This window comes from Strongylocentrotus purpuratus, unplaced genomic scaffold (assembly GCF_000002235.5).
Source record: "Strongylocentrotus purpuratus isolate Spur 01 unplaced genomic scaffold, Spur_5.0 spur5_scaffold_7, whole genome shotgun sequence".
Lineage (NCBI taxonomy): Eukaryota > Metazoa > Echinodermata > Echinoidea > Camarodonta > Strongylocentrotidae > Strongylocentrotus > Strongylocentrotus purpuratus.
This window is the reverse complement of record NW_022145613.1, coordinates 27,157,960-27,184,357: the sequence shown is the minus strand read 5'-3', so window position 1 is coordinate 27,184,357 and position 26,398 is coordinate 27,157,960. Positions and strand designations below refer to the sequence as shown.

The 26,398-nt window shown below is 38.8% G+C and overlaps 1 protein-coding gene across 3 annotated transcripts; it reads left to right on the top strand.

Moving 5' to 3' along the window:
* Positions 1 to 19: 19 nt before the first annotated feature.
* Positions 20 to 24,259, top strand: LOC575016. 3 transcript variants are annotated; one of them, XM_030973770.1, is made up of 20 exons: positions 20 to 131; positions 1,825 to 3,049; positions 3,587 to 3,738; positions 5,122 to 5,290; positions 6,250 to 6,423; positions 6,714 to 6,825; positions 7,649 to 8,094; positions 8,575 to 8,683; positions 10,424 to 10,498; positions 12,497 to 12,568; positions 13,203 to 13,304; positions 13,624 to 13,668; positions 14,388 to 14,597; positions 15,048 to 16,079; positions 16,713 to 16,891; positions 17,683 to 17,782; positions 18,439 to 18,634; positions 19,301 to 21,317; positions 22,518 to 22,716; positions 23,472 to 24,259. In XM_030973770.1, the coding sequence occupies exons 2-20, from the start codon at positions 1,835 to 1,837 to the stop codon at positions 23,612 to 23,614; spliced, it is 6,747 nt and encodes a 2,248-aa protein (XP_030829630.1). In that variant the 5' UTR covers positions 20 to 131; positions 1,825 to 1,834; the 3' UTR covers positions 23,615 to 24,259. The 3 variants fall into 3 exon arrangements, with proteins under 3 accessions (XP_030829630.1, XP_030829632.1, XP_030829631.1); XM_030973771.1 differs by having other exon boundaries at positions 36 to 145; XM_030973772.1 differs by lacking the exon at positions 10,424 to 10,498 and having other exon boundaries at positions 21 to 131.
* Positions 24,260 to 26,398: the final 2,139 nt, after the last annotated feature.

Genomic DNA, 26,398 nt, shown 5'->3' with positions numbered 1-26,398 from the left:
AATGGAACAGTCCACTACAACAAGTATGATGCACACGTGAAACATGGACGACGACGAACGAGAATGCCATTCTCCGATTTTAAACCATTGAATTGTTGTTAACAGCTAACATTTTAAACAAGCCAGCACAGGTGAGATTCTGTCCGTGAGTAACATTGTCGTAATAAAGGGAGGATGTTTTAAAATGTGATCATAATCATTAGACTCTAGCATTAAATCTTTGATAACTCAATTATTTTTTTGAGGTTTGAACTTTGAGTTTGAGCTTGAGTTGAATGAATGTAGATAGTGTACTGTAACTGTTAGATAGATCACGCAGTTCAGCTCGGCGAAAGCCACGGCCCACGAGCGCGAGCATGCACGCAGTGCACAGCTCCACATGCACACAGCGCCACTTACACACAGCCACTTGCACACAGCTCCAGCCACTTGCACAAACACATTATACATAGATCTAGATCTACTTAGATCTAACTAGTTACTACATAGTCAGTTATCAGTTATTCAGCTGCTGAATGAGAATGAGGATCGTCTTTGTAAATGCGCAGAGACACGTCCTAAAAAAATGAGGATTGTCCGCAAAATTTCACGAACGATTCTTATTCCTGATCCGCGCGTTGGCGATCGATGCAAAATACGGAGGAAAACAACACAAAAACACAAACAAACAAAACAACACAAAACTCAACAACAAAAAATCGCCTGGCCGCTATAGGCGGCTCGTGGACGATGCTCCGCATTTCGGTAGGGGCGCTGGTCCGAGAATAAGGATCGTCTTCATAAACAAAGATCGTCTTGTAAACGAGGACCAATGCGTCCTCAAAAACAAGGATCGTCTGCAAAAAAAGCAGATGTTCCCTATTTTTGATCGGCACAGTGGCGATGCAAAAACGGATTCCAGGATGATTTTCTTGATGCATTTTACATTGACTTTGTACAGAGACCTTCACATTATGAGTATTAAATCCTTGGGAAGACGGACAACCCATAAAAGTAGACGGTCAAAACTAGGGTTATTTTCACCTGGGGAATCCAAATTTGGCATTGCCAGCGGGCGGTTCGGTAACCCGAAACCCGCAGGGCGCTGATGAAAAAAAACGTCCGCGAAAATGCAGACGATCCTTGTTTATGAGGATGCATTTTGTACGGGTTTATGAGGATATACTCGTTTATGAGGACGATCCTCATTCTCGGACCAGCGCCCCTACTGATGTAAGTAGATGCCAGGAAAACATCATTTGCAGGGGTTCAAAATAGCTAATAGCACACCAAAAAATATCGCCTCGCCGCTATGCCGCTCATGGACGATGCTCTGTATTGGGTCAAATCCCCCCTTTGGCAAAAAGCTAATGATACGCCCCTGGATAAAGACGTATAGTAAAGAAAGAATGTGAAGGTTACTCCGAAAAATGAGGAAGAAATAATGTGCAGAACGGGAAGAAATCGAGAGAATGTCATCATGGGATGAAAGTCAGTAGAAGCTATGTAACTTGTAAATTTGTAAGAGGGAAAATGCTGACTTAAATGAATAATAATGATGAAATAGCAAAGAATTAGGGAGTATCATGGAAACTTGTATTAAAAAAGAGCCCCCGTCAGTACTAAAAGAGTCTCACGGGGGCTCTTTTTTTTGCAAAGAGCCTCCATGGACAAAAAATTAATTTGAGCCCTGTTGCTAACGATACCTCCGCAAAACATGTTTCTCTTATTTATTCCAAAAAAAATGAACAAAGGAATTTGAGTGTAAGATCATGATAAAACTTAACTTTTGAAGTGTTTCTTCTGTCAAATCACTGCTCTAGCGCTCTACCTTGTTTCTTTCAGTACTGCTACGATGGCAGATGAAGAACCGACTCCTCCAACCGATTTAACAAGAGATGATGGACCTCCAGAGAGTGGTGCTGGTCCCAAGGAGATATTAATTCCTGAAGAGGAGGGCTGTTCAGAGAGTAGCTCTAGTTCTACAGAGGCCACTGAAGATGACGGACTTACAGAGAGCAACTTTGGTCATATGGAAGCAGTAGTTCTTGAAGATGAAAAGGAAGAAGAGCCCTCTGTGGTTGAAGATAGTGAGAAGCCACAAGATGTAGACCCTTCACTGGATGTTGAAGGCGCTGCAGGGGTTACAGAAAAGATGGAGGATGACGAGGACGTGGAAGACTCGCTGTCAAGCGATGACATGGATATGTTGCTCATTGCAGATGATTCTGACTCTAGCGATGAAGATACAGATGCCTTGCTGGGGGGAAGTCTGGACAAAGAGGGTTCTTCAATTGGAGACAGTTTAGAAAAAGATGGTCCTTTGATGGTGGAAATTCCAGAGGAGGATGAGGATAGTTCCAAAGATGGTCAGACCAGTATGGAGGTCGGTGATGAGGGTGATTTGGAATATAACGTGAAGATCACGCGAGTAGGTGGAGGTGACTTTGAGGGTTTTGAGATCATTCATGAACCGGTTAGTAAGAGTCATGTAAAAAGTCCGGCAAGAGGGAGTCCAGCAGATGACAATACATCACCTGTGGAGGGAAAGACAAGCAAAAAAGGCATTGCATCTCAAGAGGAAGCTACACCATGTAGTAGCAGTTCTGCCAACAAAGAAACAAAGGATAGAATGGAAAGGGAGGGGTCTAAGACAAAAGCGGAGGAAACCCGGTTCAGCATTCCTCCATCTGAGAGTGCCCGGTCATCAAGTGCATCAAGTGACAGTCAGAGGACGATACCTTTGGACGTTGAGCCAAGTGACCGTAGCATGAGGCGGCCATGTTCGCCGACCTCCTCCCGGTCAAGCGAAAACAAGTCCAGCGTCAGGCTCCCATCATCCCCGTTTTCCAGCGATTACAAACCGTCAACCCCAGGGACGCTTTCTAGTCGTAGCAGCACCACAGGGAGCTTTGACGAGAGTGGAAGGTTCGCAGGGGATTCTACCAATAGCACTAAGCTGCGTGCCATGCGTAACTCGACTCGAGAGCGGAGAGAGAACAGGGAGGAACGCGAGAGGCGGGATAAACTGTCCAAGAGTGAGAGGAGTCGAGAGCTAAGCAGGAGCAAGGTAAATTTAGAGATCTTGATTGTTCGGGAGATTCATAAATTATCAACTGGAATAAAAGTTTCTTTGAGAAGGAATAGAACTTGAAGAGGGATCCGGCTTTCCGGCAAGCTAATTTGAATGAAGCTAGGAAAATAGGAAAACGGGCTGGAATGTTTGAAGACATCAAATTGATTATTAGCAAGTGGACATCATTAATTATGTGGGAACCTAAAATATATATATTGGACATTCAAAAAATTCTATAGCTTTTACCCACTAACTGTGATATTCTATTGTACATCCTGTAAGCAGGAGCTGTAAATAAGTCTGTAACATTAAAAAAAATATTTTTAAACGATATCATTATCGTTTGTAGAATAGAAAATGGAAACAAAATAAATGATATACTAATATATCAAAGATATTTTGAGATAAACCTTGATAAACTTTCAGACATGTGTTTGAATATGCAAGGAGGTACAAAATAACGATCTAGATGTTATTTTCAGCCTATAATATATAACCATGAACCTCATGTTCCAACCTTTTTTTCTGCAGTCGCATGTGGACAAGAGGAACCTTAGCAATCCGAAAGGTGCTCCCGTGGAGGGCAAACCCTCGCCCCCTAAACTCAGAAGCAAGATGACTAGAATAGGCTTTGATTTTGAACCTGGTTTCAAGCTGGAGGCAATGGACTACAAGAATAATTGGTAAGTCACCAGGTTGAAAAATGCAATTTATTTTTGAAGGCTTTTGAAAAGCTAAACGCTTATGTTCAATGACATATATAAATTATTTACCCCAAAAAATGTTTTCTGTGGTGGTATTTTAGAGAGTGATGAGCAAAATTGCCCTTGGCCTCTGGGTTTTTCACGGATAATAATGTGTATTTTTTTCTTGGTAATACGACTATGTGAATGAGTGGTACTTGTAGTGTACATACTCATTTCCCTAATGAGTAATAACAGCCTTTAAAAATAATTTGGCCGGAGGAGGTGCCAATGTATTTAAAGTAGTGCTGTAACATCACGGATATCTCCAATTCCGTTTAACCGCCAGTCAAAACCGGACGGTTTTCGGTTAAACGATTTATTTAAAAAAAATAAATAAAAAAAAAAAAATAAATAAATAAAAAAATAAAAAAAAAATCGTTTTTTTTTTTTTTTTTTTTTGGGCCGTGTGAAAAAGTGGGAAGGACTGCGAGGTGATTTAACTGAAGGCACTGATTTGTGCTTGTGAACTAGTCACAAATAATAGTAACAATTTCGTTTTAGAATAATGTGTAAGATCATTAATGTAAATTAAAAACAGTAGAGGACCTAGGATAGAACCTTGTGGTACACCATGTGTTAAACTTGGATGAATATATATTGAGATCTATTACAAAGATTACTTTTAAACCAAGATGACAGACAAATTGGAGTGTTGTTCTAGTTTCCAAGTGGTAAGTCATCACACCGATTACTGAGCTGGGAGACATTGCCAGGCATAGTGCCAGGTGGAGGGGCATAAATCGAAACCTTTTTTTTTTTTTTTTTTAAACGGGAAAACGAAACCGTCCAATTGAAAACGGAATCCGCCATGGGCGGTCGGATACCGGACGGTTAAACGTTTGACTACAGCACTAATTTAAAGCAAGATTTACAGCAATGGTAATTTACGTTTTGTGGTCAAGGTATGGAATGAATTATTTTCTCATGTGGAGTTTTATGTGTAAGAATAAGCAGTCAATTTCAAAGCCCAATTGAAACATTCTTTAAACAGAAAAAAAATCAAGCCATGCCAAATGCTTTATGATTCTCTAACATTTGCTGTGGTAAACCTTTTCCAGACTTTACGTCAAAGATGTATGACATTGGGTTATAGTTTGTTATAAGATCTAGATCATGTGTAGGGCCAAGATTAATGTCACACCAAGGGTTGAAGACCGAGTTTATGATTTTGAGTACTGGTAATGTTAAAAATTGACTTCTGAGAAATTGTTGGCAAAGCATATATTGAAAATAATATCGCTAGTGATATTCGTTTCTGATGTTTCTTCATATCTTATGACCAAAACACCTTTTGTGGTTTTCTTTTCCATCTCCATCTAGGTATCCAGCCAAGATCCTACAGGTCGATGAGAAGGGCAATCAGATACAGATCCATTTTGAAGGCTGGAACTCACGCTATGACGAATGGGTCCATTACAACACCCCTAAGCTCCGCCCACTCGTCCGGATGTCCAATCGCAAGGATGGATTTAAGGAGACTCCTGCTGGGGTAAGAGAATGCCTGACCATCGATCACAACTTTTTAAAATATATATTAGAGGGAGAGGGTATATTGGGTATGCTGTCTTGATTTTCATAATTTTCAAGTACATGGCCTGTGCACAAAACCTACCATTGATGGTAACTTTGTCATCAATGGTAACTACCATGGAAACCTTGATTTTTATTGGCTGTTGAGCCATTGATGGCAAAGTAACCATCAATGATAAGTTTTATGCAGCAGGGCCCTGGAGCGGAGATCGATACTAAAATGTTGTTGGGTCCCTGTTGATAAAGTGCTGCCAAAATTTGATGAAGGTACATGTATGTCCACAAACCATTGCGTCATTTTATTACACCAACGCACTCTCTCTTGGAAGAAAAAAATAGGTGATATACTTGGTCTTTGAGAAACATGGAACAAAAAAAGTTTGTTACCTTAGATCTTCGACAGTTTCACTCGCGTACAAACTTTGGCTAAATGGACAGTCGTGTAGTCGACTGACATGCAAAGTCCCTGTGTTAGTGCAATTGGGGACATAAAGGGATCGGGTAACTTTGTCTCAGATTCTAAAACAAAATCCTGGATTTTGCTCATGCTGCAATGATAATTATAAACCTTTAGGTCAGTCAAGAACCCCATGAAATTTTACAAGCCAATCGTCTGTCTGATTATCAAGATATTTATGATTGGAAATCGAAATTTAAAAAATTGTTTTCCTAGCATTTTTTATAACACCACATTCTATTGGAGAAAATGAGTATGGTAAAACCGGTCACGCAAAGATTTTTACTTTTTTGAGGAACTTCATGATCATTTTGAAGCGCAATTTTTTAGAGCTTCAACATTACACTATTTTACAAATACTGATAGCAGGTAGGACCATGCAACTCAGATTTAACATTGTTAAACGATGCCTTTAAATGACAGGCCATAGTAAATGCTTTCTTGTTCATCCCTACTTTTAGAATCATAAGATTGGTGATGAGGTGTTGGCCCGATGGTCCGATTGTCGCTACTATCCAGGCATCATCGTTGGCATCAATGTATCTGGGAGTTACAGAATTATATTCTACGATGGAATTGAGAAAAATGTCCAGGGTATAAACGTCAGGTATATGCCCGAGGCGCTCAAGAAACAGGTAAACTCCTTTTTCTCCTCTCCTTTTTATTACCTTTTACAAACTTTTCCTTATTCTCTTCTACTTTTCATTATTGAACTTCATAAGATTTCTTGCCTTCTTAAGCATGCCCAATTTTTGTTACACTAAAATTTTAGGAAATGTTCCATTTATTCATGAATTTATTGAAATCTGGTCCTTCAAGCACCATAAGATCACCCTATAACAGACAAAAAATGGCCAATCATTAGAGGTCTGAGTTGGATAAATCAAGTGTGAGAATTCAATACTCTCTTTCTTTTCCCCATCAGGATTTTTTCAGCAACCTTCAGCCTCAGATAGAGAGAGCACAGCGCAATGCTGCACAGAGAAAAGCAAACAGAATGAGGGCAGAAGCAAGGAAATCACGCCCTCCATCTTCAGGTAAGGTTCATAGGCCAAAGGTCATCAGGGTTCACTGACGTGAGGTCAGGTTTAAACCCCAACCATTTATTCCCCTCAGCTTATGGAGTGCCAAGTGTCAACCTCTTCATCTTGTAAAAAAATACCTTAAAACGGTAAATGATTGAAATAAAAAAAGCATCTGTCACTGGATGAGGCTGTAAAAAAGAAAATCAAGACGATTATCATAATGAAGACCCTTAAAGTAAAGTAACTTAATTCTATAGTTTCATTTCATGTCTTGATACATTTTTAGATCTTTTTTTAATGAATAGGATTATACTGAGATTGACTGTTTCACATGAATCTATGGACTAAATAAAGCCAGATTTGACTTAATTCTCTTAATAAAATCATTGAAGAAATTTCTCTTGATATTTAGGCATAACGCCTTCTTTGACTGAGCTAGGTTTTCCACTGTAACAATATGGAGAAAAGGATGTAATTATAGAAAGATAAAGATATCTCCGCAATTTGTTTGTATGGCTCTACAACAACAAATCTCTCCTTCTTGAGGTATTGTGCTTCTTTAAATATGCTAACTTTGATGTCTGACAATCAGAAATTGTCCATGTTTTAAAGCCCCATTACTACTTATAGCTACGTGCGCCCTCTATATAGCAAACAATGTCTAATTGGTGACCATTGGTCCCCTTTTTCTTATGTTAACTGAGAGCTGATTTGATGAGATAACCGCCTGTCAGTGACCATGCAGGGAGGTCTAATCCCCCTGGCCAAACTAGTGCAGATAGGCTTTAAGAAAGAAATCTATTTACTTGATTCTACTCTATTTTCTGTCTCACAGCCTCATCCAGTACCGGATCTAGCCCTCCAGAGGAGCGTAAGAGAAAGCTCTCAACTTCCTCGTCTACCACCCCCTCTACTAGTGCTGCAAATGTCAAAAGGTCAAGGTCTAGCTCAGAGCATGTTCAAGGGTCAAGTGAAGAGGTCACAAGCAATCTGGGCGAAGAAGGTCGGAGGTCGAGAAATGTGAGCGAAGAGGGTCGGAGGTCAAGAAATCTTAGCGAAGAGGGTCGGAGGTCAAGAAATCTGAGTGAAGAGGGTCGGAGGTCGAGAAGGAGTACGGAGGAGGTCAAATCACCAAAGGCTACAGATGTTGATCCGAAAAGGTCAAAGTTCGCAAAGCTGTCACCGGATGCACCTGCACCGGTACCGGCCAGGAAAGGAGGGCACTTTTTGATGGGAGGTTTCAAGAAGAAAGAGGAAAAGAGAGAGAGGGCCGGTGTCAGGGTAAGTAAATCTGTTACACTAACATTTCATTTAAAAAGTTAAGTAGTCTTTCTATCAGGAATAATCACAAGCTTGTTTGGATGCTGTGAAATTCCCATTTTACCCAAGGGAGGGAGGGGAAGGAATGGATTAACAAAACATGATTTATGCAGTGCTTGAGAGATAAGCCTGACTGACTACATATTCTTTTTTTTTTCTTCCAATGATTTGTTTTGGAAGCTCCCAGTTATGGCGGATAGAAAAATAACATGACAAATTTACTATGATGCTTTAGCAGATTACCATTTTGCTTAGCTGAGAATGTGATGCAAACTTAATTCATTGAACAAGTTGTGAACATCAGGTAAGGACATCATGAGTGAATTTTTATGTAATTCATAATATCTAGAAAAATCAAGTCTTCTTAGAATAAGGAAAAATAATGATTTATTTCACATTGTCAGAATGATTTTTCTTTCCTTTTCTTTTTTACCATATCAGCTTGCTTCAACTGAGCCCACCACTACCCCGAGGTCTAGGCATGTTGGTAGGCCCTCAGGTAGCCATCAGGGAAAAGAACTCCGATCAGCTAGCAGTTCTGCAACTCAAGGTAAAAGTCATATCTTAATGGCTCTTTTTCTGACATAACGTCATAATGTCATTTGTTGTTCTTTGATATCTGATAATGATGAAATTAACAATTAGAAGTCCCAAGAAAATGTACACTAGATGTATACAAAAATTATTGAAAAATATAAATGTACTGGATGATACTAATGATAATGATGATAATGATGATGGTGTTAATGATAATGATAATAATGAAAATAATAGTAGTGATCATAACAATAATGGTAATCATCATAATATTGTTTACTCAGGGAAAGGTCATCAGCTTCAATGCTGTTATTCTGTAGGGCCTTGCAATAATTATTACCCCAGCAATTGCCAGGTAACCATTTACACCAGGATAGAGAGTTGGAATGTTGATTAATGTCTTGCCAAAGGACCTTCATGTCAAGCCAGGATTTGAACCCTCATTCCTTGGATCAAGTGTAAAGTGAATGAACCACTGTACCACAATGATAGTCGAGTAAGAGACAGAGAAATATGTGGCATTGGGTCTATTTGGAAACTGTAAAATGTATTGCCCCATATATCTATACCTGTGTTGGTGAATTCAGTGTGTGCAATGATCAACAAGCTTTTGTCAATTTGTTCCCGTTGCTGGTTGCACCATTTATATCCCATGCAACTTAATTTGTTCTTTTTACTGATTTCTTGATTATATATTGTCCCAAAGCTTACTAATCGTCAGAAATTCTGTAACAGGTGTGGAGCTTTTGATTATAAACAAACGTGTCACCCCAGCTGAAGCTTCAAAGGCTTTCAAATAGCAGTTTTGTTATGTAAACTTTCCCATTAGGCCTGTTTTCATCAGCTCGAGTTTGCCAAATAACCGCTATTTTAACTTTCTCTATCGCAAATTAGTCAGTTAATTTGCGTCCTCAGCCCGCAGTTGCAATTAGCGGGATATTTGGTCGAGAAAATATCCAGAGAAATGTTGGTCTTGTTTTCAAAATATCACACTATTTGTGAAATAGCGGGCTATTTTGCGCCCTTCCAAGCTAGTTTTTGATGAGCGTATCGGTCTGGCGAAGACGCAATTTCGAGCTTCGGGATAATATCCAAAGTCTGAAAATAGCGGGTTATTTGGCAAACTCGAGCTGATGAAGACAGGCCTATTGTGAAGGTGATGATTGTCTATGATTAGTAACACCAAATCTGTTATTTATTTAATGATTTAAATGTGTGTTGCTTATTTACGTATAAAATTTACACTGGCAAACAATACTTTAAATTGCATGGAAAGTATGATTAATAAGACCTGGTGTGTTTCACAAAGATCCTAAGTCAAACTTAACTCTAAGTTGGACTTAAACATTATGGGGAGCAATTTGTAGCCTTAAAATACAATATATTAAAAATCAGAAATATTTTAGTCTTTTCTTAAATTTTAGATCAAGAACATTGATATAAAAAAATATATGAATGATTCAAATCACTATTTTATGCCTTTTAAAATAACTTTTATAAAATATTTTCAAAGATACCAACAGCTTTCCATAATTGTTAAGTCCAATTTAGAGATAAGTTCAACTTAAGATCTTTGTGAAACTGCCTACCAGATTACCTAAAAAACAAGCATATTAGTGTCTCATATGTATAATTGAAAAGCAAAAGTCAAAGTAATGATTTTTTTCGAATGAGAGTTTGTTCATGTAAATTAAATCCTTAGTTGGTAGAAAAAAACGAAATATGAATTGGTACTCTTTACCTGAAACTCTAGCTCCTACTGTGCAAGAAAGAACGAGTACTGCCCCTCAAGCATCTGTAGAGGGCAGCAGTCAAATTCCAGACAAAAGTATGTAGATAAAATAAGAGTGGTCTTGGTAGACCCACACATAGGTGTTGAGTTCAAGTTATATGTGTCTGTCGCAGCCTGTGTTTCCTTAACCTCTAACCTGCAGATTATTTTTCTTTTCTTTTCTTTTAAATATCTGGGCATTTATTTCTGTTAAAGCCCCTCTGCACTAGTTTGGCCAGGAGGGATTAGACTTCCCTGCATGGTCACTGACAGGTGGTTATCTCATCAAATCAGCTCTCAATTAACATACGAAAAAGGGGACCATGGGTTACCAATGGTCACCAATTAGGCATTGTTTGCAATATAAAAGCCACAAGTAGCTAAAAGTAGTGCAGAGGGGCTTTAAGTGGTTTCGCATAAATGTTTTTTTCTCATTTCAGCATTGAAAAATCAGTCAATGTTTAACCCTCATAGTGCAAATTGTCAATGAAATGGGTAACTGAAGTTGTCGCATATTTGTATGGGATATTCTTTGCTTTATAATTTACATTAAACACTTGCATTCCATATTAAATAACAGAATCTGAATGTGTTGATAGTAAAATACTAAAACAAAGGGATTCAGCAGAGAGATATTGATCAACAACTACCAGTAAATTTTAGAACAACTGACATATAAAAACAATGTAAAAGTGACGTATAAAAACAATGTAAAACTATCAAAAAATATGCTTCTCTGGAAATTGTTTTTCCATTTCTGTTCAAATAAATATATGAGCAAAATTGTCTAACAAAACAAAAAGCATACCAGTACTTTTAAGAATATGAAGATGAAGCTCATCTTGCCAAGCATTGTGAATGGTTTTGTGAAGGGTTTTTAACTTGTGGGTAGTAAATTGGCTTCATCGTTTTCTGCATCGTTTCTGTCAATATTGCTAAAAACATTTCATAAATGTACTTTTGTTGAGAATATTTGTGCACTAGCACCTTTATGATTTGAAATGAATGTATGGTACAGTACTATCCACTTTAAATTGCATGGCTTTCTGATTTTAAAAAATTGTTCCCTGCAACTTCTCCCTGCATAAATAATGTATGTAAAGCATTGTGTATCTAGTGTAATGTTATTAGTTCTTTTTTGTTCATAGAGTTGTCTTTTTTGGTCGGGTATCATAACATATTTGTTGCCTCTATTGCTCTAAGTAAATGTGCCTGCTCTTAAAAAGTTACCTTGTGCATTTTGTGACACTTATGGTAAAAAAGAATTTAATTTATAAAGATTGCATTATTCTTTCCTAAAGTTGCATATCATCTGTTTGGAGCAACATTAACTCATCCACTTTAACATTGGTTGAATGCCCTTGTGGCTTTTGACAGGTGGTACTCATATGTCATTTGTCTTACTCATTAAATGTATTTTCAGAAATGATCATAACTTTGAAAGTGACCACCATTTATTAAAAAAAGAACATTTCTCATACATGTATATGCAATTGGATATTACAGACTGCATTCTTATGAAATACAATACATTTATCTATTGTAACAATAGCAGAATCAATTGTACTTCATCTGCTCTTTTGAACTTCCATTAATAAGTCAGAATATTCTACAGCTGTTTTACTGTTGTTAAGCTTACAATATTTTGCAATCACCATCATTGCTACACTCACAATTTGCAATCATTTCTTTCATGGTTTCCAATGCATTAGTTGTCTGTAATGTACTAGCTCTTTGTTACAATGTGGCTTTCATTGAGTTATCCATTCTTATATGATATTTTGAAATCTTGTTAATTCCCCATTTTTAGTGACGATCTTCTTGAAAGTTTAAACTACTTCATTAAATGTCAACTTGAGCCATTGCATTCCTGTATTAGCATACAGGAATGTGTTAATTTAGAAGTCTGTCGATAAAATTATCAGTGAAATTGCTAGTAGTCATCGTTCCAAGTGCTATGGAAATTTTGATGATGTTATTGAACGAGACTCAAGAATAGATGTATTTGAATTTACATTTACTCTATTTTCTACCAATTTTGTTTTTCACCATTAGGTAAAGCTCCAGGACCTGTTACATCGGCTGCAGCAGGAGCAACCCCTACCCCACCATTGAGAGGTAGACCAGGTAAATAGTTATATATTCTTTATATCTTCATTTGTATGTCATTATTTTCTGTTATTTGTTACATTTGTCTGTTAACCTCTCAAGAGCAAGTTCTGTTGTAGCAAAATGAATATAAGCCAAGAGCCTTTTCATGAATTTGTGTCAACGAAAGTATGAAATTGTAAATAAAATATTACTTGACAAGAATTATGGGGTTGCTTAGCTTGGTTGATTTGCCTTTTCGGGTGAATCGCTTTGTACATTAACCATTTTGGCAATGTCAAGATTTACTAAGGCTTAACTTTATGTAGTGATTGTAGTTAAGATGCATCCACAGTGGGGCTCATGCATTTTTATGAACATTGATATGTTTGGCAGAAATGTGCCGTGTAAAGCAGGCCTTGTGGCACTGGATGGGGCTACCCTGTGTTTTTAAAGAAGACTGAATGAATAAAATAAATAATAAAATAGACCACTAGTCGTCAGTTTCGTTAGAATAGAATACAGATGTGTATACCATTTAGTGCACAGCATGCCCACATGTAGTTAGCATTTATCCATCCCAGATACACAGGGGGTCATGTTTGTAGACAATGCACTCAATACTGTTTTCATTATTCTGTCCTTTTGTCTCCTTAAAAAAAAATATTCTCAGGTCATGTAATAATTCCTCTCGTGGAACACATCTCAATGGACGAGCGTCTTGAGGTGGCTAAGAATCTGGAGAAACTACGAGCTATCGCTTCAAAGGAACCTTGTAAGTACACATCTAATTGACCCAAGGGCCATTTAGAACAATAATGATAATCATAAAAATATTCAGTGTTTATATAGCGCTTTATACATTGACAATGTCTCTGGTGGACAGAATACAAGATATTGTGAAACAAGTCATTGTGAGGTTTTGTCTTAAATATTTACTAGATTGAGAAGGGAGAAAACATATAGGAAATTGAAAAAAATGGGTTGTACCAGATTTAATATGATTACAAATGTATCACACAGGCGAGGCTGAAAATGGAGTATGATGATTTAAATTGATATGATTTCTGTTTGTTTTCTTGTATTTCTTGCAGTATTTGCCAATACTCAAATTGGCCACTTGAAGGATCCAACAAAATGTAAGTAAAACAGACTGCCTGCTTCATTTATTGATTATCTTATTTTGCCCATCTGAGTAGTTATAAAATTACTTATACCTTCCTATGCTTAGAATTTTCCTAATTTCATTTTGTTTTGTTATGCCTCTGTCCTTCAAAGATATCAAATTATCATCCATTCATTTGTATTAATGAAAAGCAGAGCTGCCGACTAGTACGGATCTCCCGTAATTGGTACGGAAATTAATGATCATTACGGCAGTACGGAATGTTTAAAAATTACGGATTTGTTAAATAATTTGTTGTTGTTGTTTTGTTTTTTTGTGGCGTAAATATGATTTATCATAACGAGTGCTGTGCAGTATAGCATCCATCCAACACTTGCTAAGAAAGAAGGAAAATTATCTTGTGTTCTCTTAATAGAAGCCAATTTTTCATGGAAAACTGATGTGTCGTGATGACTTGAAAATCAATATTTAGCAACTTTGTGTGAGTAAAATCACCAACAATTCAGATAATGATGCACGCATGCATCAGCACAGTTTTGGCTTCCCTTTTTTATAGATTCATAGCGCCGCATAGGAAATTACTGATTTGTTCCCTAAATTACTGATTTTGAGCATTGTGATTACTGATTTTCTGTTCTGGAGGTTGGCAGCTCTTGAAAAGGCTTGTTTAAACTTTCCCACTATATTAAACTGGTTCTGTACACTTTTCTCTCTTGCTTTGAAATCACACAGTCATTGCACCTAAAGAGTTGATCGTGGACCTGGATCATAACAAATTCAAGTGTGAGGTCTCCGGTTGTACCAAGTCCTTCCGGAAGGCCAGTCTCTTGGAGTCCCACATGAAGTACTACCACACTGAGCTGGGAGCAGAGTCTGCAGGTCCAGCGTATGACAAGGATAAGGACAAGTCTGCAGTCAGGCCAAGGAAAAGGAACTATTCAGGTATGGTCTTTGTTTATAACCTCTTTTGGTCCATTAGGTACCGTAGAAGTCTTTATTTTGGGTTGCATTTTTATGCACAAGAGTGTTTCCATGGTAACAAAGTGCACAATGCATATTCCTTTTATCAGAAGAAAAAAAGTTGCTGTCCTTTGTGGAAACGCATATCTAGCTCAAGTCGTAATAATGACAGTATATCATATTTAAAAAGTAGAAAAGTTGTGTACAAAGTTTTTTCATCATTTATATCCTTTTTCCATGATCCAGTTTGAGTATTGACTTGTGCCCATACATCAGAAATACGGAATACTGAACTCATATGTGGTGTGGAAAAACCTGAATCATGTACAAAGTATTGAGTGCTTTATTAAATACAATGTTTGTTTGTTTAGAGGTATGATGATTATTTTGTTTTTGGCCTAACTCAATTTTTTTTTTCCTACCTGTCAACAGCTACCCAGGCAACCTCGTCAAAAATTCGAAGGGATTCTGGAAATTCCAGCTCAGCAGCCGGCCCAACCTCCCCATCTTCTCCTCCTGCCAGATTGGTTGTCAAGCGATCGTCGGCTCCAGACACTATCTCCTCCCCCGCCGCCGCAGCAGCGAAGAAACCAGAAACACCTGTCATGATGAAATCACCCCGATCCCCACCGCCGATCAAGAGCCCAAAGTCTCCTCCAGCCCAGCTGATGAAATCGCCAAAGAGTCCTCCCGCACAGCTGATGAAGTCACCAAAGTCCCCTCCTCTGGCGGGCCAACTGATGAAGTCGCCGAAGAGTCCACCGCTCCAGGTCACCAAGATCCCCAAGTCTTCATCCGCGACATCACCCTCTGGCTCCACCAAAGACATCAAGTCTCTCAAGGAGATGAAACCTCCCAAGGAGGCCAAATCACCCAAGGAAACCAGTTCAGCTAAATCACCAAGGGCACTACAGACGATGAAGACGGAGAAGAAGGTGAAAGACGAAGAGACGAGCGAGTCGCCGGGAGCAACCGGTAGGGTGAGACACGAGAGTAAGTCGGACAAAAGCTCCAAGGAAGATAAGAAGGGTTCATCAAGTGAGGGTGGTGGAGAAACAAGTAAGAAAGATTTAACAACGAAGGGAGGTCTGTTGATGACGAGTGATATTAAAAAGACTGAGAAGACATCTCCATCATCTTCCAAATCAACAACAGGGAGCGTCGTCACACCGTCGATTGTTCCGGTGGTCCGAGCAGACAAGTCCAAGGCTGAAGCAGGAGGTGTCGTGAAGCGGGAGGGCGTGCCAAAGATGGACAAGCTCAAGCACAAGAAACACAAGGACAAACATAAAAAGCACAAGGACAAGAAGAAGAAGAAAAAGAAGAAGAAGGAAAAGGAGAAGAAAAAGAAGAAGAAGAAGAGGCAGAAGGATGGAGGGAAGATGGGAGTCACCAAGGGGCACAAGTACAAGGATATTGATGAGTACATCCTGGAGAAAAAGAAGAAGGAATTCCAATTTGAAAGTAAGTAGGCTGATCTGTGAAGATAGTTATATGATAATCATACATGACTAACAAATTGTTCTTACACAAGTAGCAAAATTGTCTGTGATAAAGAGAGAGTTTCATTTGCTTGAAGACTCCAAGCTCTCTATTGATTGTTTGTATGTGGAGCACATATGTGTATCTCTCTGTATTATTTCCATTTATATCATATCTGTGTTGTCAAACTTGGAACAAAACAAAACACTTATAAACCTACTGAATTATTCATACCCCTTGTAAATTTGATGTCTTTTGTCTTGATGTCACATTCTCATGAAAGATTAATTGGGACAAATGAGTTTCTCACACACTTAACAAAATTACAAAACTTGGTAAGGGTACAAATAATATAGTTGTTAACTGTAGATCGAGTAACAATTATTCCCTGGTCAGTTTCCTACATTAAACAAAGTCTAATTAACTGCAACAATGAAACACTGCACCTAAACCTTCCCCTAAGCACAACTGCAACGGTAACTGTAACCTTATATTTTTAATGAGATAAAGCCTAAAGCAAGTGTCCAATCAATCATCTAAAATGTCATTCAAGTAAACTTTGTCATCAATACAAACCATAATTTTTACAATTCTGTGTTTTTTTCTTTCTCTCAGTGCCTCTCCCTGTATCCCAGTTCAAGGAGAACTACAGTCGACATCCTGCCCCCATCTTGAAGTCTCAGCTCCTGAGGAGTGTGGAGAGGATAGATGCAGGTCACGGGAGGGGGGCTGGAGAGGGGGAGATAGTCAGATGTATCTGCTACCGGAAGACGGAGGAAGGCTTCATGATCCAGGTAGATTTTGACATTTTGTTTTGCTAATTTTGCTCATTCTCCTTATTTTTTTTATTTTGTTGTAGTCTGACTCTCTCTCTCTCTTTCTCTCTCTATCTCGCTTTCTTTTTATGTATCCTTTCTTGAGGACTTTTCACCCCTGCAATTTCTTTATCCTAATCTGTTTATCTGTCTCTGTCTCTGTCTGTCTCTCTCTCTGTCTCTCTCTCTCTCTCTGTCTTCACGTCTTTGTCTCATTGCCCTTTTCTCAGTTATATCAAATTTGCTCCCCCTCCCACCTCTCTCTCTCATTTACTTTGTCCATCTCACAAATATATGAAATTACCTTAACACTTCATTAAGCTAACAAAATTGTTAATTGGATTGCCTGACTCTGCTCATAGTCAGAAGGGTGTAACTCAATTAATACATTACAGGTGAATGTGCTTCTTGCTATCTACTGTCAATTTTATTACTTGGATGGTAGATGAAACTCAATTTTAAGGCAAAACATTGATGTTCATGAATGATTTGACATTGATTTTCCCTGTGTACACTATAGAAGCTGTGACATCATAACAATCTATTTTTAGAATTTCTTAATTTGAACTTCATTTTCCAAAAGAGCATCAAAAATAATGTCCAAATGTTGAAAACCAATTGAATATGTTTAGTATGGGCTGAGATATGACCATCTGAATTAATAGATTTTCATAATGTTATGAACCAGAGCAAAATTTTGATGACGTCACACTTTACCACTCTATTAAAAGCAAACTGCTTATCTTTCATCAATTGCTTCCTTTCCCCAGTGTGAACGTTGTCTGTGCTGGCAGCATAGTAGCTGTGTGGGACTAACCAAGTCTACTGTACCTGACCAGTATGTCTGTCTCATCTGCTTCAATCCACGAGGTAAGCAATATATGAAGTCAACCATGCCTAGTAGCCCATGAGATATCCCACTTGTAGATACCCCATACAGAGCTGCCAACCAGTACGGTTTTAATCGTATTTCGTACAATTTTTTAATAGTAATTTTTTTTTTTTTTATTTTTAAATTTTCAATGGCAAGATGCCCATTCTGTCCTGTAAAGTATCCTACAAGCATCTCATATCGGCAATTTGGGAATGTTCATTGGTTCGTCGAACACACCAGTCATGACGAAATCATGCATATTCAACCAATGATCCCTAAAAAAATTCTTCCTGTAGGCCTATGTAGGAACTGTAAGAGGCATTGATCCATTTTTTGTTTAAATACAATTTTTGTCAGTAAAATACTACTTTTGGGATTAAAGAATACAGTTTTTGAGCTCCAGAGGTTGGCAGGTCTGCCCATAGTATTGCCTTTATAAATCTTGTTTAGATGAAACAAATGATTGTATTCCCTGCACATTTTAAAAGGTGAGGGACAAGGCCATTGAAATTTGCCTGAAAGCCTTTGTGATCGTGTTCAGAATGACATAGGCCTCGGTCGCTTTGTCCTTGGTCAATTACACAATTTCTAGAAATTATGCTAGTTCCATTAGAAAATCATTTTCATTTTGTACTCTGTGTTTTTATAACAGACCAGAGAGTGAGTGCCAAATACCGATACGGTCAGACGTGGCTGGACGACGGGAATCTGGCATCGTTTTCCTTCGCGCCCAAGGAACATGTGAAGGAGGCGTCTCATAATCTTGCAGCGACCAACCGGCTCATCGGTGAGATGCACACCATCAATGAGGTGCTACGTGGACTCAGGGAGAAGCTGCATATTCTTCAGTAAGTGTGAATAGCAAGGCTTTTAATAACAATAATATCAGATATTTATATACTATAGTGTGCATAATCCACCATGCTCAAGGCGCTCCGAATATTACCCGGCTCTGCTAGGCTGCCAATTTCGGCCCTCACAGCCTTCAAGGAATTCCTTCCTACCGGTACCCATTTACCACCTGGGTGGACAGTGGCAAGTGTAGATTAATGTCTTGCCAAAGGACATTAGTGCTGTTGCGGGACTCGAACCGAGTACCCTGTGATCCACAGTCTTGACGACTATTCTTTTATATCTCATTATTTATGGTAAACAAGGACTATATAATTATACTTTACGTATCAATAATGCTCGATAATATAGTCTCTGAATATCTCAAAATGCCCACACATTGATCCTGGAACCAACCTTAGAAGCCATTGTCTGGTTGGAGCAGTAACCCATATACTTCAACACAGAGTTTTAACTGTTCCGAACAAACGATAACTGAGCTGGCAAATTAGGAGACTAAGAATCATCTTTTTTCTCCTAATAGCCTTTTATAGGACTTTGAAACCTGACAAGAGAGAATCACTTAAATTTTGTTAGTACCCTCTAAATACTCTTGTGTGAAATTTAATTATTTGACCATTTAGATGATATATTCAAAGCATGATCCTATCTTTCTCTCACAGAACTGATGATCATCCAGCCATGAAACTCTGGGCTAGATCATGGATAAAGCCCAAGGTACCTGAGAAACCAAAACCCAAACCAGCTCCACTTGTCATACCTAGTCTAGAGTCCAGCCTGAGTCCCACCCTAGACTCTAGCCTATCAGAGTTCAAAGATACACTGAGCATCGATGGAAGTCTGGATCCAGAGGCTAGCTTGACGCCACACCAGACAGAGCAGATTGCTATCATCATGGCCATGAGCGGTGACCTGGAGATGGCCACGTTGGCAAACCTAGCGCTTCCCTGCGAGGTCGGGCTTGACTCCTCTGCGTCGTCCATGATCGATGGAAGCCTCCTGAAGGAAGACCAGAACCTAGGGGATGTGGAGATGGGTGGGCTGTCCAGTGTAGGGCAAGGAGAAGTAGTAGACGTTGGGATTGGAGTGCTGTCGAGCGCTGTGGGTGGAATGGAGGTCAAGAACGCACCAGGACTAACAACAGAAAACAAAGCTCCAACCGTTGCGACACCAGGAATGGCTGCAGCATCTGCAGCATATGATGCTGGTAATGTTGATGAGATACCCTTAGCTAACATTCCAAAGACACCAGTGATACAGAAGAGCCGAAGTGAAGACTTTGATCCTCCCACAGTAAAGTTTGTAATGTCTTCAGGCACTGAAAGGTCACCAGCAAAAGAGCCTGCGATTGTAGACATCAGTGACATTCCATCGACATCAGCTGGCCCCAGCCAGGAGCAGCTGGAGGCAGCCGGTATGATGCGGTTTCAGCCGCTCACTCACAGTGGCAGGAGAGAAGAGACACGCAGACCACCAAGCCCCCTGCCTCAGGATGAAAGCAGTCTAGATACAGAGAGTTCAATGGAAGTGGATATAGAAGATGCAAAGCCTGATCAAAGCAAGGAAGTGTTAATAAGCAGGACTGCAGAAGCAGAAACTAAGGAGGACGTAGAGAGTATGGATAATTTGCAAGAACCTGAAAGTGGTCCATCAGCTTCTATAAAGCCCAAGTCTCAGACTCAGTTGGACACTGTTCCTATCAAGGAGCCTTCAATCACAAAATCTCCTGTAGAAGGTGACACCTCAGTAGTACCTGATCCTCATATAGATGATGGCTCAGTTGTTCCCAGAGCAAAACCTGAAGGAATCAGTCATCAATCAACACAAAGTGAGACTGCTCCAGAATTAGTTGCTACAAATGAACAAGATGATGGGAAACAGAAAGAAGAGGCCAGTTCAGTGAATGAAAATATTGCTAGTACAGAAACTGACCAGGAGACGGAGAAGGAGGACAGCTCAGCGAAACCAGACATTGCATCTCTAGCAGATGGTAAGGTACCTGAAGATATGGCAATGGATACCGTGAGTGATGTGCAATCAGAAGATAGTGAGGCAAGAGTTCCAACAGATCACATCAATCCCACCCCTGATGCCATGGACGTACGGAAACATACAGAAAATGTTATCACACCTGATGATGCACCCCAGGACATCCCACCTGCAGAGACACAGACTGTTAAAGATTCTTTGAAAGAAGGGCAAGATGACACTTTACCCGCTAACTCTGGTCAAGAATCAGGCATTCCATCAAGCACCAGCTCAAGTGTTACACCTTCCACTATGGAGGGAATCGAGCCAAGTACGGCAGCAAATCCAGCTAGTGATGATGTGGCTCTTGTTCCTTCAGTCTCCTTTGATCAGCCCCATCTTACTCCTGACACCAGTGTTCAAGTAGATGCAGGGACAGTTACATCATCAGATTCTGTCAACAAAGGAACAGCAATGACTGGTTCTGTTGATCCAGGAGGGTTGGTTGTGCCACCGACCGTTGGGCCCGCTGGGGATGGCCAAGCACCTGTCACACCCGATGTCGGTGTCCTTGGTCCAGTGGGGATGAGCGGAGATGCACCACCAGTCCCAATGGAGGCAGAAGACCAACCATCAACATCAGGTTTCACCAACCAACCAATCCCATCTGGAGTGAATCTGGGTGGGAGTGGTGTGTGGACACCTGTTAAGGTAGGATATCATAGTGCTCTATAGTCCAGCACAAATTTAATGAACAGTTTGGGTCGAAATCTGAATGGAAACAAATTCAAATTTATCTTATCCTACATATATTGGACTTGGATTGAAAAAGTGATTTTTCCTGAGGATACAAATTGCTTAATACTAGTATTTTATTGACTTCAGCTGAGCTACAGGCACTTAACCCTATGTTAACTGGGGGGGGGGGGGGTCAATTTGACCCCCCCCTGTAGAAATTTCGCGACTGCTCCAAAACCGCGGCAGATATAAAATTTTCCTTTCATGACTTTTTACTTTCGAGTCTTACGCATCTTTTAAAACTATTTTTTTTTAAATCGGACCTACGGTTACAAGGTCACGTGACCTTTTGTCTTTGCATGTCAGCCCGAAAATCGCTCATTTTCGTGATTTGTGTACAAAACATGTAAAAGTCATTTTTCCTAAAAATAGATAAAACATTGGTTATTCAGTCTTGTTTGAAGTTTAGATGTTTGTTTTGGGGTCAAAATAGTTGAATTGTAGTTCTAAATGAAATAAAACAACAAAAACAATAAAATACATAAGTTAAAAAAACAATAAAATACATAAGAAATTATAAAAACAAGAGATAACATAAGGAATAACCTGGCTCTTCCAATTTTTTGTGTTGTATTATTATTCCAAATGGTCTAATAAATATATGTAGTGAAAAAGAATATGTAAACATGAATAATCTATGATTTATGGGCATAAATGTGAATTTGATGACCTTATTTGCATAAATTACCATAAATATGCAAATGAGTGAATTTTTCAAAAATTTGAAATTACCATAGTATTCTATACACTTCACTAGACGTGTATGCAAATTTTCGCGGCGATCGGCGGTGAAACGGCCGAGATCTTAGGGGGGGGGGGTCAAATTGACCCCCCCCCCCCCAGTAAAAACCTGGTCTGAAATAGCCCAGTTAAAATAGGGTTAAAGGATTCCAGGAATTTCTTCCTGTCAGGTACCCATTGTGTTGTGTGAGTGTAGAGTGGCAAATACACATGTTGGTACTGAAAAAGATGCTCTATGTTCAACTTTAAAAAAAATCATTTTGTCTAGAATCTATGAAAATGTTCATTATCGGAAAATACCATAATTTTTTACCTTTAATGTTGTAGAAAGTATATATGATACATTTAAAATTTCCACCGTGATGTTTATAGAACGTGCCAGAGGTGCCAACGCCACCCACTCAGCAGAAGAAGAGTCCAGCCAAGAAGGAGGAGGTGATAGAGCTCAAGGGGTCACTCCGGATCATCAAGGTTCCTCTGAGCGTATGCAAGAAGAACCTCAAGGAACACATTGAGCACCTGGAAGCTGAGCTGGACAAGAGGATGGATATCATAGAGGAGGAGGCTAATGGTAAGTGGTGGTGTTTTTGGTGGTAGTAGTGGTGGTGTTGGTGGTTGTGGTGGTGTTGGTGGTGGTGGTGATATTTGTGATGGTTGTGATAGTGGTGGTGGTTATGGTGATAGTGGTATTGGTGGTGATCATGATGATATGTAGTGATGTTGTTTATGCTAGTGGTGGTGATGGTGGTGGTAATGATGATAGTGATGCTGTTGATGGCAGAATTAAAGGGAGTAGGAGGGCAGCAGAAGAGGAGAGAGGGAGGGAGGGATGATAAATATTAAGAATAATTTGTGTTTTGAGTGTAAGTGTGGGGGGGGGGGAAGGAAGGGGTCTTTGTGTGTGTATTGTTTTAAGGTATTGGCCCTTGCAATGAAGTTTTCATGACGGTAGGGTTTTGGGTCTAAATGATGATGTACTGGTTATGAGGAGGAGGAGGGTGTTGATGGAGCCTTTAAGATGCAATAGTAATTGTGATGATAGGAATTTAGTTGCAGTGTTCAATGTCGCTACCCTCGCTTCACAAAATTCTCCCTGATGACAAAAACCAAATGTTGGCAGCTCTGTAATGATGGTGATGACACTAATGTTCACAATATGGACAACAATGAAAATATTGTAATCCCAGTTTATACACCAATATTCATGACGGTAAAATTGTTGATTAAGAATTGCCAAATTTCACATTTGCAACCACATACAAGTACAATCGATACCAACTTTATTTGATCAAACATTGCACTTGAATTTGTTTCCCTTATTTACAGCCCTTGAGCAGCAGTTTGCAGAGTTACCCGGTTTGAGCCCTGACATCCGAGGTCTAGCTACCATGAATGATACTTTCCTCAAGACCAAGCTACAAACCCTTCTCGGTGACCTGGAGCGCATCAGTAACATTGTAGCATTGTGAGAAGAAAGGTTCACCTGTCTTTAATTTCTCTGTTACAGCCTCTTTTATTTCCTGGCTGTCATCAAAATATATTTAGTGTGATTTAGACTGGTACAAAACTCTTCTTGGTGACTTGGAGCGCATCAGTAACATTGTAGCATTGTGAGAAGAAAGGTTCACCTGTCTTTAATTTCTCTGTTACAGCCTCTTTTATTTCCTGGCTGTCATCAGAGTATATTTAGTGTGATTTAGACTGGGACAAACCTCTTCTTGGTGGCTTAGAGCGCATCAGTAACATTGTAGCATTGTGAGAAGAAAGGTTCACCTGTCTTTAATTTCTCTGTTACAGCCTCTTTTATTTCCTGGCTGTCATCAAAATATATTTAGTGTGATTTAGACTGGTACAAAACTCTTCTTGGTGACTTGGAGCGCATCAGTAACATTGTAGCATTGTGAGAAGAAAGGTTCACCTGTCTTTAATTTCTCTGTTACAACCTCTTTTAGTTGTTGGTTGTCATCAAAAGATATTCAGTGTGATTTAGACTGGGACAAACTCTTCTTGATGACTTGTAGTGCAACTAAGTACATTAATAACATTGTAGCTTTTTTGAGAAGATGTGTTCACCAGTCTCTAATTCATTCTGTCTCTCTATTCCATGGGTTTGATATCAACTTGGAAACAAACCCTTCTGAACGACTTACTATCAGTTACTACACTACTAGCAGTGTTGAGAAAGGCTCACCAGTCAGTGCTCTTTGAGTTTCAAACCTGCATGACAACTTTGCATCCACAAATGACACCTCAACATATGCTTGTATATTTTTCAGTCATGGTTATATTTCATGTATTCAGCTAATTGTAATTATACCTTGTGTAAATATATCCACTTGTACTATATGTTCCAAAACCACAAAGAAGATGCAAGTATTATCCAAGGTGCAAAGAAATTTTCACTCAAACCTTTAGGTTGGTTTAACTGATAGCTTTCATCAATGATTAAGCAAAGTACTGAAATTTGGAAAGCTCACTATGCTGTTGTGTAGTTGCATTCTTTCAAACTTGTTTAAAAAATAATTTGTATGTGTTGTGTATGTGGCTGTAATCTAGCCCATAGGTAGTATTATGATATATATAATATTGTAAATAAAGATATAAATAGACATGTAAATATACATTATGTAAATTGAAATATGGAAAATGTTGAAGCTGTTTATTTGCTATATGTGCCTTCCCATTTTGGCTGCAGTATCAACAAGTGATTATATGATAAAGCCTGGACCCAATTTGCTGTCTGTTAATAAAAGCAGTGATCAGTGAGAAAAGAAAAGTCTCTCCCATGCAGTATTATGTTCTGGAACAGATATTTATCTTTTATTCAGAAACGCCAGTTATTTTCATTGTGATGAATTCCCATATACATCATGTACAATATACGCAGTACGTTTAGTGAATTGTTTTGTTTGACCAAGTTGGAGCATGAAAAAAGAAAATAAATCATTGTATGGCTTGTATAAAGCTTTCAGAGTAAACCCATTCCTTCATACATTGCTTATACTGAGACATAACACACTCGCGATGGCGAATATATTTCATCTCTCGGTCGGTACTCGTCATAATAACATTATATACTACATGTACATGGATAGTTGTGAATTTCTTCTTGTTTTATGACTCGCATTGGACTTTGTGCGCATTTTGAAATGAAACGGTATTCTGTGATGTTGCACAAAAATGAACGTGTAACTTTGTGGTCTTCATTTAAAAATCTTAAATCTTGACTATGGTTATCATTGTATGCGCTACAGGTGGATGTAACTTAACTTCCAAGGCATCAACAGTAGGATCAAATGCAAGTTTGTCATAAATGTCTCGCTAATTTCAGCTAGTCGAAATGCAACAGTGAAAGACACAGCTGAAATCTGCCTGTATGCGTATGTTATTAGACATATAACTTATCTTAAAGTGACTCGGTAACATTGTTGAAGGTTGATGAAAAAAATTGCTTAATTTTTGTATAAAATGTTACTTACTATATTCCTTTTACTATACTAACAATCTGACATGCAAAAAATCCTGAACAAATTCTCAAACCACAAAGATATCTATGGTTTTCTTTGAAGGCGTCGATGTGAGGCACCCTCTAACAGTGATTAACAGTAAATTCTCCCAACCATTTTTGAATTTTCCCAACCGTTTTCCATGAGAAAATACATAAAACAGGCTATAAAAATCTGTCAACACTTAACTGTCTGGAATGGAATGTAGAGCCATTTTCTTGCTTTGTGACGATTTACATTCACCTAAAATGTAATTAAATTGTCCTTGTCTTGATGCTGAACAGGCTTTGACAAGTAGCAGAATAGAAGTAGAATAATATAGTTGGGAGAATTAAGGAATCGATCAGATCAGTTTTTCCCAATTTGTACCATGAATAATGATCCGTTTTCACTCAAATTTTCAGATTATCTTTAATTGTACATCTAGCATTGAAGTCGCTACCTTAGCACCACTATCTCTCATCTGAACAATGTTACAAAGTCCCTTTAAGGCTCGCTTAGATATATGTGTAAAGCGTAATACGCTCCACATTTTTGCATTTATATTATATCACAGAGCTTGGTGAATAGTACACTGGCAGGTCCTCTGTTGCACTTTTTTTTGGCGGCGGTTTACTGTGCCATCTTTTTAGTTCTTGTTATATCAACAAATAAATTCTTCTCTTGAGCATCCATATGTTAGGAGTGCAAACTATCCAATCAGAAACAATGACTCAATTTATTCCTCCGATTATGATTGTGTAGACA